At 42.5% G+C, this 17,254-nt stretch overlaps 1 protein-coding gene across 1 annotated transcript in view; it reads right to left on the minus strand.

Annotated features, from left to right (window-relative positions):
- ARL9 (ARF like GTPase 9) overlaps positions 1-16,647 on the minus strand; it is a 20,432-nt gene extending 3,785 nt beyond the window's left edge. The window contains exons 1-3 of the mRNA XM_017849248.1: positions 15,730-16,647; positions 10,212-10,374; positions 2,883-3,058 (exon numbers count right to left, since the gene is read on the minus strand). Coding sequence (XP_017704737.1) covers positions 2,883-3,058; positions 10,212-10,374; positions 15,730-16,020 — 630 coding nt within the window. The 5' untranslated portion in view covers positions 16,021-16,647. The remainder of the gene's footprint in view (positions 1-2,882; positions 3,059-10,211; positions 10,375-15,729) is intronic.
- Positions 16,648-17,254: the final 607 nt, after the last annotated feature.

The raw sequence follows: 17,254 nt of genomic DNA on the forward strand, positions 1-17,254 counted from the left end.
AAAAAAAAAGGAAAAAAAAAAAAAAAAAAAAAGAAAAGAAAAGAGGGGAGAGGAGGGGAGGGGAGGGAAGAAAATCTTCTGTATAAAAGTAAGCAAAGTAAAATGATAAGCCACCAGGATGCTGGGAAAGATAATTGTAATGCACATAACTAACAAAGGATTATTTTTCCAAATGATATGAAAGACTCCTACAACTAAAATAAGAAAGATAAACACCCTAGTAGCAATTTGGGAAAACATATTAATAGGCAATTTACAGATGTGGAGACCAATAACTAATAAACATCTGAAAAAATGTTCAAACTCACAAGTAGTTAAGGAAATGCACATTAGAATAATAAAAAACAAGTTCACCCATCAGACTGGCAAAAATGAAAAGGTCTGACAATACCAAGTATTGACAAGGATGTAGAGCTGCAAAAACTGTCATATTCTGCTGGTGGAAGAATAAATTGGCGCAACATCTTTGGAAAGTAACTTGGTGATATCTAATAAAACAGAATATGTACAAATCCAAAATCCCAGCCATTATTTTAGGCATATCCACCAGCAAAATGTTCATACACATCCTCAAAGAGACACATACATGAAGGCTCACTGGCAGCACCATTAAGAACAATAAAAAATTGGAAATAATTCAAATTCCCAGCAGTAAGAAAACGATAACAGTTTGGCATATTAATGCTATGGAATACTATACAGCTCACTTTGTAGTTTATGGTACTTAAGATGCTCCACTTAACAACAAAACAATAAAAGCATCAGCCTCTCTCTCTCTTTTTTTAATTTTCTTTTGAGACAGAGTCTGCTGGACTAGCTTTTGTACTGGACTTTAACATAGGCTCCTATTTTAGGTCATCATTTTTAATTACTTAGTTTACTTCCATATACATTCACCCATAGAAGTAGTAGGAGAAAAGTCAGGAATTGAGCTCTTCTATGATTGGCAAACTTAACAATTGAGAAAGGGACTTTAGCATTACAATATTATAGATGTTTAAATTGTTTTTCAATTTTTATTGTGTTAAATACATATCACAAAATTTTTCTCCTTAACCATTTTTAAGTGTACAGTTCAGTGGCATTAAGTATATTCACAATGTTATGCAACTATCACCGCCATCCATCTCCAAAACTTTTATCTGCAAAACTGAAACTCTGTATCCATTAAATGATAACTGCACGTTCTTCCCTCCCCCAACCCATGGAAATCACTACTCCACTTTCTATTTTTATGAATCTGACAACTCTAGGTACCTCATATAAATGGAATCAGATAGTATTTACCCTTTTGTGACTGACTTATTCACTTAGCATAATGTTCTCAAGGTTCATCCATGTCGGGACATACGTCTGAATTTCCTTCCCTTTTAAGGCTGAACAATATCCCATTGTGGCTGGGTGCGGTGGTTCACGCCTGTAATCCCAGCACTTTGGGAGGCCCAGGTGGGTGGATCACTTGAGGCCAAAAGTTCGAGATCAGCATGGCCAACATGGAGAAACTCTGTCTCTACTAAAAATACAAAAATTAACTGGGCGTGGTGGCATGTGCCTATAGTCCCAGCTACTCAGGAGGTTGAGGCAGAGAATCACTTGAACCCAGGAGGCGGAGGTTGTGGTGAGCCAAAATTGCGCCATTGCACTCCAGCCTGGGAGACAGAGCAAGACTCTGTCTCAAATAAATAAATAAATAAATAAATAAATAAATAATCGGGAGTGGTGGTGCATGCCTGTAATCCTGGCTACTTGGGAGGCTGAGGCATGCAACTCACTTGAACCCAGGAGTTAATAAGCTGAGATCACACCACTTACACTCCAGCCTGGGTGCTAGAGCAGAACTCTGTCTTTGAAAAAAAAAAAATTCCCTTTGCATGTGTATACCGTATTTTATACATCCATTTATCTTGGGTAGCTTCCATTTTTGGCTGTTATGAGTAATGCTGCTATGAACATATCACAAAAAACATAAAACATATAAAACAAAACAATATAAAACATAAAGAAACATAAAACAGCCAAACATACAAATACCAGTTTGAGTCCCTGCTTTTAATTCTTTTCACTGTATGCCCAGAAGTGGAATTGCCGCATCATAAGGGAATTCTATTTTTGATTTTCTTTTTGAGACGGAGTCTCACTCTGTTACCCAGGCTGGAGTGCAGTGGCGCTATCTCGGCTCACTGCAACCTCCGCCTCCTGGGTTCACGCCATTCTCCTGCCTCAGTCTCCCAAGTAGCTGGGACTACAGGCGCCCACCACCACGCCCGGCTAATCTTTTGCATTTTTAGTAGAGACGGGGTTTCACCGTGTTAGCCAGGATGGTCTAAATCTCCTGACCTCGTGATCCCCCACCCTTGGCCTCCCAAAGTGCTGGGATTACAGGTGTGAGCCACCGCGCCCAGCCTCTATTTTTGATTCTTTTGAGGAACCATGTTACCGTTTTCCATAGCAGCTCTACCATTTTACATTCTCACCAACAGTGTACAAGGGTTCCAAATTCTCCACATATATTTAATATTTTTAATGCATGTGTAGAATAAGTTCGGCTCAATCTGATTGATCTAAAGCAAAACAATTTCTTTATACATGGTAGCCACTCATATTTTGTTGAATCAAATTTAACAATTAACATGTATTTATTGAAGTAAGTTCAACACACATCTGTTGAATTCCTAGCATCCACAAGACAGTATACTAGGTATTAAAAGGAACACAAAGATGAATAATAGTCTCTACCCTCAAGGTGTTTATAATCCAAGAGCTCTAATAAACATAAACTGAATTAAATATATAGCTTATTGTTGACTAGCTATTACACATATTCATTTTTTGTATTAAATACAAAACTACTGAGTACAATTTATATTTGCACAGATTTTTACCTGTTTGTTTGCAAACACAACCAGAGGAAGTACTGGGTTTGCCGCAATTAGCTGATGAAGGTATTTCTTGGCTTCAGGTAATCGGCTGTGATCTGCTGAATCCACCACAAAGATAAGCAGCAATCCCTTGGATAGGTACGTTTCCGAGTAGGACCGAAAAGGTTCACTGCCACCAACTACAGAGAATAGTAGAGGAAGAAGACACACACACACAAAATTACAGAAGCACCCACCCTGGGAGCAGGGAGGGCACATCCAGATTTCTGAACACAGGACAGGTGTTTTGATAAAGTATCACCGTGTTAGAGTGTACCCAGTCCTCAGAGGGACCACAGGCATGTTAGTGGGGAACTGGCTGGTGAGAAGAACCATCACAAGTGGTTCCTTCATTACTGTATCACAAAGGATCAGCAGAGAGATGCGAAATACTACAGTGGATGTCTCCTGTTCCCATTGTCCACAGCAGCCAAGTCAGCCACTGCATCTTAATCAGTTATAGCTCAGAAAATGGGAGTAAGGCCAGGTACAGTTGCTCACGCCTGTAATCTCAACATTTTGGGAGGCTGAGGCAGGAGGACTGCTTGAGCCCAGTAGTTCAAGACCAGGCTGGGCGACAGGGTGAGGCCCTGTCTCTACAAAAATAAAAACTAAAAAATGGGCCGGTGTGCTGGTGTATGCCTGTGGTGCTAGCGACTAGGGAGGTTGAAGCAGGAGGATCACTTGAGTCCAGGAAGTGCAGAGGCGTGAACATGGCTACAGTGAGCTGTGTTTGCGCCACCACACTCCAGAGTGAGACCCCATCTATCTGGAAAAAAAAAAAAAAAGAAAGAAAGGAAAGAAAAAGAAAAAGAAAATGGGAGCATGCTACTAAAATAATTAAGAATGGAAAAGGATGTTAGGATAAAATACACATTAAAATAATTTTTAAAGGAACTGAATACATTGGCTAGTCTCACGTGCACAATTTTTTTTCCTTTGTCAAAATCCTAGAACTAACTTCTCCTCTTAATATTGCACAGAGTTAACATGATCCTGTGGGTATTCAGGAATATTTGCTTCAGAAAAAAAAAAATGCCTTTTGATTACTTCATCCTGCTGATTCTTCCCAGAATAAACTTTTTGGTTAATGATAATAACATATATACAATGGATTTTGTTTTCATTTTTGTCCTAGGAGGAGTATTGGCAAACCATGGCCCACAGTTCAAATCTGACCAACTGCCTATTTTTATACAGCTCACTAGGTAAGAATAGCTTTTATATGTCTAAATACTGGAGGAAAAAAAAAGGTAGAATAACATTTTCTAACACAGGACTATTATATCAAATTTAGATTTTGGTGCCCAGAAATAAAGTTTTATAGTAACATTGAACATATAGAACATATTGTCTATGACTGCTTTCTCAAGACAGAGTTGAGTGACTGCAATAGAGAGCAGGTGGCCTGCAAAGCATAAATTAGTTCCTATGTAGTCCTTGACAGAAAAACTTTTTGGACCTCTGTTTCAAGAACTTAACAAAAGTATTTTAAATGCTAACAAGAAAGGATCTTTGCCTTCCCTTTGGCTTCCTTTGTACAGAGGTAGGCTAGTCATTCTTTGAAGCATTTTGTGTTTTTAATTTGTTAAAATAGTGCTGTGTGACCTTCTAAGTAACTCATATGGTTTTAACACGCTTAGTTAAAACATTAGTGGACGTTTGGGTTGTTCCTCATTTCTTGCTGCAATAAACAATGCTGCTGTAAACATTTTTGTATTGTCTCCTGAGGTCCATACAAGCAAGAGTTTCTCCAGTTATCTAAGCATGGAACTAATGCCAAATACGCCAAATTATTTTCCAGAGAAGTTGGTACCAATACACACTCTGCCAACAGCTAATAGCCAATAAGTTTCCTCTACATTCACATCCTCTTTTATTTTATTTTATTTTCCTTGAGACAAGGTTGTGCTCTGTCATCCAGGCTGGAGGGCAGTGGTGCAATCTCCACTCACTGCAACCTCCGCCTTCTGGGCTCAAGCGATCCTCCTTTTTCAGTCTCACCAACAGCTGGGACTACAAGCACGAGCCACCATGCCTGGCTAATTTTGTATTTTCTGTAGAGCTGGGGTTTCACCATGTTGCCCAGGCTGGTCTTGAACCCTTGAACTCCAGTGATCCACCCACCTTGGCTTCCCAAAGTGTTGGGATTACAGGCGTGAGTCACTGCACCTGGCCACATCCTCTTCAAAACTTGATATTATCAGATTTCTTTCTTTTTTTTTTTTTTTTTGCCTAATTTGAATTCTACTTACTGATCAAGTTGAGTATTTTCCATATGTTCACTTCTAATTTGTTTTATGTGAAATGTTATTCATGTCTTTTGCCAATGTTTTTATGTTGTTTTTATTTGTAGGAGTTCTTTATATATTCTGGATACTAGGCATTTGCTTGGATGTGTTGCATGTATCTTCTCCTGTTTTGTGGCATCTTTTTAATGAACAGATGTTTTCCATTTTAATATAGTTACATTTATCCATCTTTCTTATGGTTATTATTTTTTGTATCCTGTTTAAAAAATCTTTCTCTCTCCTGAAGTCATAAGGATAGTCTATATTTTCTCCACAAAGCTTTTTACATTTGGCTTTTATCCATCGGAAATTGATGTATACATTTGTATGCATAGGAGGCAGGAAACTAATTTCATTTTTATTCCATGTTGTTCCTGCACCATTTATTGAATAGTTTCCCCAGTGGACTCTCTAGTTTGTTCCTTTGGTCATTCTGTTCATTCTTGTGCCAACACCACACATTTTAGTTTCATAGCTTTATAATAAGATTTGATACTTGACAGGACAAGTCCATCTTTCTTACTAATTTCTTTGAGTGTCTTGACTTTCTTTACTCCTTTGCTCGCCCATGTCAATTTTAGCCTCAGCTTGTCAAACTCCTTTTTAAAAATCTTGTTGAGCTATTGATTGGAATTGAATTGTATTTAAACGTCAATTTGGGGAGAATTAATATTTTTTTGATATAATGTCTACCTATTCATGAAAACTGTATGATGTCTCTGTCTATTTAGGTCTTTCAGTGTTTTTCAATGACATCTACAGATCTTCTCTGTATAGATAGACACATTTTTTTGTTTGGTTTATTCCTATCTTTTGTTGCTATTGAAAATGGCTGCATGCTGCTGGGTAATAGAAATACAATTAATTTTATATTGTTATATACAGTTGTCTTGCCAAGTTCTTATCATTTCTAATAATTTGAAGGGTGTTTTAGGCTTTCTTTGAAGACAATTATATAATTTGTAAATAAGTATTGTTTTATTTCTTCCTTTCTAATTCTTACGCCTTTTATTTCTTTTTCTCAAACTAACTAGAACCTCCTGTATAATGTTGAATGAAATTTTTTTTTTTTTTTTGAGATGGAGTTTTGCTCTTGTCATCTAGGCTGGATGGAGAGCAGTGGCATGATCTTGGCTCACTGCAACCTCCACCACCCGGGTTGAAGCAATTCTCCTTCTTCAGTTACTCCTGAGTAGCTGGGATTACAGGTACCTGCCACCATGCCCGGCTAATTTTTGTCTTTTTAGTAGAGACAGGGTTTCACCATGTTAGGCCAAGCTGGTCTTGAACTCCTGACTTTAAGTGAGTGATCCGCCCCCCCCCCCCGCCCCCCCGGCCTCCCAAAGTGCTGGAGTTACAGGCATAAGTCACCACACCTGGCTATTTTCAAATGTTAAACCAACCTTTCATTCTTGGAGAAACTCATCTGGTGATATATTATCTCTTTAATATATTAACCGAATTTAGTTTACTACAATTTTGTTCAGATTTCTGCATTTCCATTTCTTATACTCTTTGCTGGTTTGGATATACAAGCGACCTCACACTGTGAGTTGGAGAGCATTTCTTTTTTTCCCCTATTCTCTGAAAGAATTTATGTAAGATTAAGATTGATAAGAGCCCACCTATAAACCAACTGATCGGGTGTTTTTCCTTATAGGATGATTTTTTTGCTATTGATTTCTTTAGAAGTTTTAAATTATTCAATATTCCTATTTCTTATTGAGTCCATTTTCCTAAGACACACGTTTGGAGGATTTTTGCCACTTATCCAGGACTTTATATCTATTGGTACAAATTTGTTAACACAGGTATTACACTCTTGTCATCTTAATGAATGATATGCTCTTTTTCCTTCATGACATTATTTATTTGTGGTTTCCAGATTTTCCTTAATGAATTTCACCAGAAATTTGTCTATTTTGTTTATCTATTCAAGGAACTAACTTTTGACTTTGCTGATCTTTGCTACTGTGTCTTCATCAATTTCATTCGCTTCGTGTCTTTATCATCTCTCCCTCAACCTCTTTGGTTTTATTCTGTTGTTCTTTTACCTAATTTACATTGCATATTTAACCTATACGTTTTCAGCTATTTTCCTTTCAGCTATAAGCATTTAAGATTATAAATGCTTTAAATGCTAGTTTTGATCAGTAGATTTTGTCTTCTTTTTTGAGATACGGTTTCACTCTGTTGCCCAGGCTGGAATACAGAGGCATGATCACGGCTCACTGCAACTTCTGCCTTCTGGGCACAAATGATCCTCCTGCCTCAGCCTCCAGAGTAGCTGGGACTACAGGCATGCACCACCATGCTCAGCTCATTTTTTGTATTTTTTGTAGAGGCAGGATTTTGCCATGTTGCCCAGGTTGTTCTCAAACTCCTGGACTCAAGCAGTCCACCTGCCCTGGCCTCTCAAAGTGCTGGGATTACAGGTGTGAGCCACTATGCCTGGCGTGAACTCATATTCATATTTGATTAATCTTAATTTATGAGAATACTGGGGGTCTTTGCTCCAGAATTAGAAACTGGGGGAGCTACTGACTGGGAGCATGTTAGCACTCTTCCAGGGGCCCTCATGTCATGCAGGCATCTTAGTGCTTTCCTATTTTGTCTCAGGCCCACTGCAGATTAAATACTGGTATGTGCCTCTAGATAACACCACTTTTTAATCTGCTTATCTACTGTGGCTGTCACTCCAGTTTCATCTCATGAGTTGTTTTATTCTTCTTTCTTTGGAAGGAGGGAAAGGGCAAGAAGAGTAAAGCAGGTAGCCTTGCAAATTTGACTTACTGTTGCAAGTTCATCAATGCTTTAAAAAATAAATTTTAACCAGGATTTGTGGTTTTGTCACAGAAAGGCCCTTCAAAAACTATAATAGAAACTGAAATCTCTCCATTTATTTTGCCACTACTTTTAGTGCATAAACTAAAAGAATTTTTTTTAAAGATTAAGATGATCTGTAGAATGTTGATGAAGAGATATAGGCAAAATTATATGTGAATATCTCATTTCTACAAATAGGCTTATATAATAAAACTTCACCTCCCACCAATCCCCAACATACTCCAAGTGTTACACGATAGCATAACAGTCCATACAGATTTATATCACTGAATACCACTGGATGCTGCATCCTAAAAAAAACCTCCTTAGAAGCTATGCCCTGTGGCATTATGAAAACTTACCTAAATTGATGGCTTAATATAGCCACTGTGAAGATACACATTTTAAAACTTAAAGGTTCCAAGTGTAAACTGCTATTCTTCTTCAGGATATTGATGATTATGATAAAAATCGGGAACACAGTTAGCACTTAATGCATTTTTGTTGAATATGTACTATTTGCCAGACATTGGGTATATATTGTTGAACAAAACAAGTATAGCAAAAGTTACCATCCAGTTGGGTGGACAGATCAAAAACAAATAAAAATAAATAGTGAATGTTATTAAAAACCTTATGGAGGAAGCAAACAGCATTGGGGAACATACTTAGAAAGAATAATTTTATGGGCTGGGTGCAGTGGTTCACGCCTGTAATCCAAGCACTTTGGGAGGCCAAGGTGGGTGGATAACCTGAGGTCAGGAGTTCGAGACCAGCCTGGCCAACATGGTGAAACCCCGTCTCTACTAAAAATACAAAAAAATTAGCCGGGCATGATGGTGTGTGCCTGTAATCCCAGCTACTCAGGAGACTGAGGCAACAGAATCGCTTGAACCCAGGAGGCAGAGGTTGCAGTGAGCTGAGATCGCACCACTGCACTCCAGCCTGGGTGACAGAGCAGGACTCTGTCTCAAAAAAAAAAGAAAAAAAAAAAAAGAATGATTGATTTTATGGGGCCATGTAAGCTAATAACCTGAAGGCTGAGGAGCAAGCCATCGTGGGAAGAGCAGGGGTGGTAGTATTTCTGACAGAAGGCACACCCAAGAAAGCTCTTGTAAAAGAAAAGAAAGAAAGGAGTACAATAAGCCTGGGGTGAGGTAAGGTTAGGGAGGAGGCAGTTTATGAAGAGCCTCATGGGCCATAATAAAGATTTTCGATTTTATTACAAGGATGAGATCTCCACTGAAGAGTTTTAAATTAGCAAATGATAAGTATGTGTTAAAATACTGCTCTTCATAAGCAGATAAAAGCCAAAGTAAAAAGGTGACTATAATAATCTAAGTAATAGATGATCCAGGTTCCGACTTACATAGAGGCAGTAGAAACGATGTAACCAATGAATTTGAGAGATGCATCAGAGCTGGCAAAATTCATAGTGTTTTACTTGTGGACTGGAGGTGGGGATGCAAAAGGAGGAGTCAAGGGTGACTCTCAGGTTTCTGGCTAGAGCAACTTGATGGGTATGGAGCCATTTACTGACCAGAAGATTACAGGGAAAGGAACAGATATGGGAAAAATCAAGCATTTTGTTTTTCCCTTGTTAGGTTTTAGAGGACTTGGATATGTTTGGGCTGGATAAATAAATTTGGGAGCCATTAGCATACAGATGATATTTAATGCCATGAGGACGGATGAATGTGTAAAGAGAAGACAAGAGGACTTGACTCAACTTCAGAGTAATATTTAGAGGTGGTGACTCCAGAATTACTATCCAGTAGGGGCCTGTGGACTGCCATCTATTTAGAAGGAGAGGTCTGGAGCTTGTCTATAATTTTATTTGCAGAGAAGCAAGCACACTGTACTTAAACTTAGATTGCATGCTCATTTGCAGCAGTGTGGGAAGAAGGCTGATTACAGGAGATTATAGGAGGGAGTGCTAAAGCCTTCCTCTAAACTCCCCCTTTATCACCACTACTGTAAAAAGGAGAACATCAAAAAAGCAAAAAGTGATTCCCCCCACAGTGTACCTGGGTATTAAACTACACATCCATTCTAAAAGTCTAGGAAAATCTGATTCAGTGTTAGTATTCACAAAGACTCAATGTTGCTAACATCATGTCTGGCTTAAGAGAGAATAAAATGTGGCTATCTTGTAACTAAGGAACAGAGAGCTTACTCTCCAGGAACTCCATTTGGCCATCTTCAGTGTTGATGCAAACTGCATTGAAACCTTGGGTGGGTGCCACACTATGCTGGACTCTGTTTGAAGCTAGAGAGTGGAGGACACTGGTTTTTCCTGCTCCATCCAGGCCCAGCACTAGGATTTGCTTGTTTTTCTCCTGTGAAACAAAAGATAAATCAATAAGCCCATGCTATCAGGGGCTCATTTTTCTGGGTCTTGGCAGTGGGCCTGCCTGTGGTAGAATCCAATAATATTCTTGGAATTGTATCCAGAATAAAACTTCACGGGCCAGGTGGCTCACACCTGTAATCCCAGCACTTTGGGAGGCCGAGGCGGGAGGATCTCTTGAGGTCAGAAGTTCCAGACCAGCCTGGCCAATGTAGTGAAACCCCATCTCTACTAAAAATACAAAAAATTAGCCAGGTGTGGTGGCATGCACCTGTAAGTCCAGCTACTTGGGAGGCTGAGGCACAAGAATCACCTGAACCCAGGAGGCAGAGGTTGCAGTGAGCTGAGATTGCACACTGAACTCCAGCCTGGGGAACAGAGTGAGACCCTGTCTCCAAAAAAAAAAAAAGGATAAAACTTCACGAATATTTTATAGGTCTAGAACAAACTATACCAACTAGTGAACATTTTCTAATTAGCTGTTCATTATGTGATACTAATTTCACATCCCTCCTCCATCCCCTAACTCCTGATCAGTCTATCAAATAAATACTACAAGCATTTATGAGTAGTGCTATAGATTATAGGACCAATTTTCAGACTTCATTTTGCTTCTTGAATTCGTGTCTATGAATTGGAGACTGCACCTGAGTTCATTTTGTTTGGGGTCTTGGGACCTCCGTGGTGCATGTATCGACTGTGCCACTCAGTGCATAAGCATCTAAGGTCTCAATTATTAATTTTGCCTGTCTTCACAATTGAATAACTAGATTGTAAGATCTCAGGGCAAGGTTTCCCTCTTATACTTACTCCTGACCTCGTGATCTGCCCACCTTGGCCTCCCAAAGTGCTGGGATTACAGGCATGAGCCACCACACCGGGCCTCCCTTTTATACTTTTTAATATAAGTATCACAATTAAATGAAAAGGTTATAGAAATTATTAAGCCAGTTTCAATCACAAATTAATATTTGTTTTAAAAACAGACGAACTTGGGAGGCCAAGGCAGGCAGATCACCTGAGGTCACGAGTTCGAAACGACCCGGCCAATACGGTGGAACCCTGTCTCTACTTAAAATACAAAAAATTAGCCAGGCGTGGTGGCGGGCGCCTGTAGTCCCAGCTACTCCGGAGGCTGAGGAAGGAGAATGGCATGAACCCGGGAAGCGGAGCTTGCAGTGAGCTGAGATCGCACCACTGCACTCCAGTCTGGGCAAGAGAGCGAGACTCCGTCTAAAAAAAAAAAAAATTAGCTGGGTGCAGTGGTGGGCATCTGTAATCCCAGCTACTCGGGAGGCTGAGGCAGGAGAATCACTTGAACCTCAGAGGTGGAGGTTGCAGTGAGCCGAGATGGCGTCATTGCACTCCAGCCTGGGCAACACAGCAAGACAACATCTCAAACAAACAAACAAAAAAACAAACTGATGAACTTGAAGTAAACTTAGACAGAAGCATTCTAGTCTGGGCATCGTGGCTCTCATCTGTAAATCCAGCATTTTAGGAAGCTAATGCAGGTGGATCACTTGAGGCCAGGACTTTGGAACCAGCCTGGCCATCACGGCATAACCCTGTCTCTACCAAAAATACAAAAATCAGCCAGGCATGGTGGCACATGCCTGTAATCCCAGCTACTTGGGAGGCTGAGGCACATGCCTGTAATCCCAGCTACAGGAATTGCTTGAACCTGGGAGATGGAGATTGCAGGAGCTGAGATGATACCACTGCACTCCAGCCTGGGTGACAGAGACTCCATCCCCCTCGATCCCCCCCAAAAAAGAGAAAAGAAAAAAAACAAAGAAGCATTCTATCAATGTATTAGCCTTAGAATTTTTATGGCAAATGACTGAGGGACAGAAGGGCAGGCTGGTGTGAAAATCGTTCAGAGTGCTCCGAAATGTGGTTTCCAGGGCGTAAACTTTAACATAAAGACTTGTACAGAGAGCTTGATTTATGAAGGCCATACAGTGAATTACCAAAATTTGAAAAAAGTAGGCCGGTGTGGTGGCTCACACCTGTAATCCCAGCACTTTGGGAGGCCGAGGAGGGTGGATCACCTGAGGTCAGGAGTTTGAGACTAGCCTGACCAACATGGTGAAATCCCATGTCTAGTAAAAATACAAAATTAGCCGGGCATGGTGGTGCATACTAGTAATCCCAGCTATTGGGTAGGCTAAGGCAGGAGAATCACTTGAAACTGGGAGCTGGCAGTTGCAGTGAGCTGAGATCGTGCCATTGCACTCCAGCCTGGGCAACATGAGTGAAACTCCATCTCAAAAAAGAAAAAAAAAAAAAAAAAGTACTTATTTGTTCTTAGAGCCAATCTTTGATGACTCTTAAATTGTATTTTCATAGATGTCTTCCATCCTGCCTCTTCTCCATTCCCTTCAGTTGCATCTAAATGTTATGATGTCATTCTGAGAGTGTGTCAAGGTAAGGAAGAGGGGCAAGGGAAACGTCATTGGATGGCTTACAATTGCATGTTTTCAAGCAATACCAGCACCAAGAAATGGCAGCCAAGAGTGGATTATGTCCTGTCAGTCTTCACCAGAAGCCCCATTCAGCCTACCCCGACATACTTCATTCATTCTAAGATACACATTCCGCCCCCCACATTCCACATTTTAACATCTCTGAAATTAGGATGTCTTTGACAATTGAGAGTATGTCATATTTTGATTGGCAGAATTTTTTATTTATTTATTTTTGAGACAGAATATCGTTCTGTGGCCTAGGGTGGAGTGCAGTGGCACAATCTTGACTCACTACAACCTCCGCCTCCCAGGTTCATGTGATTTTCCTGCCTCAGCCTCCCGAGTAGCTGTGATTACAGGCACATGCCACCCATGCCCAGCTAATTTTTTTGTATTTTTAGTAGAGATGGGATTTTGCCATGTTGGCCAGTCTGTTCTGGAACTCCTGACCTCAGGTGATCTGTCCGCCTTGGCCTCCCAAAGTGCCGGGATTACAGGCGTGAGCCACCGTGCCGGCTTTTTTTTTTTCTTTCTTAGTGGTACCTAGACTAATGACATCTTAGGTCCTATAAAATAGTGTGAATAAAAAGCAGTTCCCAGGCCGGGCACAGTGGCTCTTGCCTGTAATCCCAGCACTTTGGGAGGCTGTTGGGATCAAGCCCCCCAAAATCTGGCCACAAACTGGCCCCAAAACTGGCCATAAACAAAATCTCTGCAGCAATGTAAAATGTCCATAATGGCCATAACGCCCAAGCTGGAAGGTTGTGCGTTTACAGGAATGAGGGCAAGGAACACCTGGTCTGCCCAGGGCGGAAAACTGCTTAAAGGCATTCTTTTTTTTTTTTTTTTTTTTGAGGAGTCTCGCTCTGTCGCCCAGGCTGGAGTGCAGTGGCCGAATCTCAGCTCACTGCAAGCTCCGCCTCCCGGGTTCACGCCATTCTCCTCCCTCAGCCTCCCAAGTGGCTGGGATTACAGGCGCCCGCCACCTCGCCCGGCTAGTTTTTTTGTATTTTTTAGTAGAGACGGGGTTTCACCGTGTTCGCCAGGATGGTCTCCATCTCCTGACCTCGTGATCCGCCCGTCTCGGCCTCCCAAAGTGCTGGGATTACAGGCTTGAGCCACCGCGCCCGGCCTTAAAGGCATTCTTAAGCCACAAACAAAAGCCTGAGTGATCTATGTCTTAAGTGCGTGTTCCAGCTGCAATTAATTCGGCCCATCCCTTCGTTTCCCTTAAGCGATACTTTTGGTTAATTTAGTATCTATAGAGACAATGCTAATGACTGGTTTGCTGTTAATAAATATGTGGGTAAATCTCTGTTTGGGGCTTTCAGCTCTGAAGGCAGTGAGACCTCTGATTTCCTGCTTTGCACCTCTATTTCTGTGTGCGTGTCTTTAATTCCTCTAGGGACACTGGGTAGGGTCTCCCCGACCAAGCTGGTCTCGGCAGGAGGCCAAGGTGGATGGATCGCTTGCGTTCAGGAGTTGAAGACCAGCCTGGGCAACATGGCGAAACCCCATCTCTACCAAAAATACAAAAATTAGCTAGGCAAGGTGGTGTGCACCTGTATTCCCAGCTACTTGGGAGGCTGAGGTGGGAGGATGACTTGAGCCTGGGAGGTGGAGGTTGCAGTGAGCCGAGATCATGCCACAGTACTCAAGCCTGGGTGACAGAGCCAGACTGTCTCAAAACAAAACAAAACAAAACACCAGTTCCCTTTCCAACCACATTGCTGTCCCTACGCCCATCCTACCTAGAAATTCTGCATTCACGCTTCCTCACATTTATCTTTTCGAGACTAAGGAAAGCTGAATTTGTAAAATAGAGTTCAGACACAAAATGAGATGCTGAACACCACTGTTTTTTTGTCAGAAGTTATTCCTTTAGCCAAATATGGGTCTATGTAGTCTGTGTTTTACCAGAGATCAAGTATCTGTTAATCCGTGGTGGCTCACGCCTGTAATCCCAGCACTTTGGGAGGCCGAGGCAGACGGATTGCTGGAGCCCAGGAGTTTGAGATCAGCCTGGGTTACATGGCGAAACTCCATCTCTACACAAAAATACAAAAATTAGCTGGACATGGTGGCGTGTGCCTGTAGTGCCAGTCACTGAGGTTGGGAGATGGGGGCGGTGCCAGGCTGAGGCGGGAGGATCCCTCCAGCCTGAGTGGCAGAGTGAGACCCTATTACAAAAAAGAAAAAAGAAAAACAACAACTGTGTTAATCATTCAAATTGTTTAGAACCAGATCGTAGCTCTAAGTCAAGGAGCCAGTTCAGGAACTCCAGGAGCACAGAGACCATCCAGCTGACCCAAACAATGCCAAGTTTTTAAGACCCGTCAGTTAAAACTTTTCCGCCATGCATTCAGGGAACTGGTGGTCTGAAAACAATGGAGGCATCAACTGCAGCGTCCCCAACACCTCCTGCATTCTGGAACCCTGCCCCTTCTGACAAAAGAACGCATTCAATGAAAAGAGGGCCTGCGTGCGGGGAGGGTTCCGGACTGGTTTCTAAATGTGGTCAGGTGGTCTGTGCGCTAGTGTTGCGCGCTGGACAGATCCAAGGGCAGTAGAGGGGCCGTTCCCCATGTCCCCATTAAGACCGAGATCACTTGTCCCTCAACACTAGACCCGACGAAGGTTAAGACACAGGGGTAACGTTAACGGCGAGGGTGGGCAGGGGGCCCGGGAAAAGGGGCTGGCGATGGGTCGTTCAAAGTTTGGCATATCGCTTTCATCCATAGGTAAATAGCCCTCAGCTGAGATCCATTCCCTCCCGCGCGGGTCGGGGGCCTCCAACGTAACAGAGACAGCGCCGAGGTCTGAACGCCGACAGTGGCCATGGGGCAAGGGGTCCTGGACACTGGGTCTCTTACCAGCGGCTCGAGCGGGGTCCTTGTCAAGGTGCTGTCCTTGTTCTCCCCTTCCTCTTCTTGTCCCTTAAATTGTTCCTTCTCTTTCTTTGTCTCCTTCCCTTGCTTTGTCCTTTTTTCCTCTTTCTCTTTTCTCTTTCTCCTCTCCTGCTTCTCTTGCTTCTCCTTTTCTTTTTCTTTAATTTTCTGCTCCACCTCCTTTCTTTTCAATTTCTCTTCCTTTCCCTTTTCTCTGATTTTCTCCTTCTCCGTCTCCTTTTCCTTCTCTTTCTTCTTCACTTTCCCCCTCTCCATCCTCAGCGCCGCTGTTTCCTTCCCTCCCGCCGCGTGCCCGCGTGCTGAGCGGTGGCTCTGGGCCCCAGGTGTGGCTCCCAAGGTGCACGCCCGACGGAGACGTAGGCCCCGCGGCGTAGACAACCCGCGGGAGCCGCCAACCCCGGCACCGCCGCCAACAGCCGCTCACCGGGCGGATGCAGGGCTTCTTGCAGCGGATTCGCTGAACCCTTAGGGGCACGCAAAGAGGGAAGGGCGGAGGTGTACGGGATGGGTTGAGCCCAGCCAAGGGAAACCAAGAGGTCCCAACCAGGACGGACAGCTCGGCGGGGTATATATCATTGCTGCAGAAAAAGCGTCCCTTGCGCGATTCCCTCGGGCCGGGCAGGATGGCTGAGAAGAGCCTTCCACGCGGGCCGCAACCTAAGCAACCTTAGCGTCTGACGTCTCCGGCTTCAATCTCGAGCCCGGACAGCCTACGCGAAGAACCCCTGGGGCGCCACAGTCCAAAGGTTCCGGGGAGGATTCTCAGCCTTCCGCCGGCTCTCAACCACGCGCCTGTACTGCTCATGTCGTGTATTTCTCCGCCCTCTCCCGAGTAAACTCCATTAGGAGTGTCTCCAGACTACTATCCAGGATTATTAAAGACAGAAGAACGTGAACGGGTTCCATTGTTTTAAGTTCCTTTTTTTTTTTTTTTTTTTTTTGAGACGGAGTCTCTGTCACTAAGGCTGGAGTGTAGTAGTGCGATCTCAGCTCGCTGCAACCTCCGCCTCCCGGATTTAAGCGATTCTCCTGCCTCAGCCTCCCAAGTAGCTGGGATTACAGGCGTGAACCACCACGCCCGGCTAATTTTTGTATTTTTAGTCGAGACGGGGTTTCACCACATTGGCCAGACTGGTTTCGAACTCCTGACCTCAAGTGATCCACCCGCCTCGGCCTCCCAAAGTGCTGGGATTACAGGCATGAGTCAGCGTGACCGGCCTGTATTTCGCTTTTTAAAAAATTATTCGGAGATAGCCTGCCAGAATCACAGCTGCTAGTAATGCTCAGTATTAAAACCAAAACCTAATGGTCTAGTCACTCCTAATTATCTAATAAATGGTAAATAAGGCACACGAGGAGGTTTTCAAAGGTGGTATTGTTTCTCAAACTGACTAAGAAATATCTGGAGGGTTCCTTTTATCTTGCTAAACTCTTTAGTATATTTCACAGTTTAGCACAATTATTTATTTATTTTTTGAGACAGTCTCAC

This window comes from Rhinopithecus bieti, unplaced genomic scaffold, assembly GCF_001698545.2.
Source record: "Rhinopithecus bieti isolate Rb0 unplaced genomic scaffold, ASM169854v2 scaffold_31527, whole genome shotgun sequence".
Lineage (NCBI taxonomy): Eukaryota > Metazoa > Chordata > Mammalia > Primates > Cercopithecidae > Rhinopithecus > Rhinopithecus bieti.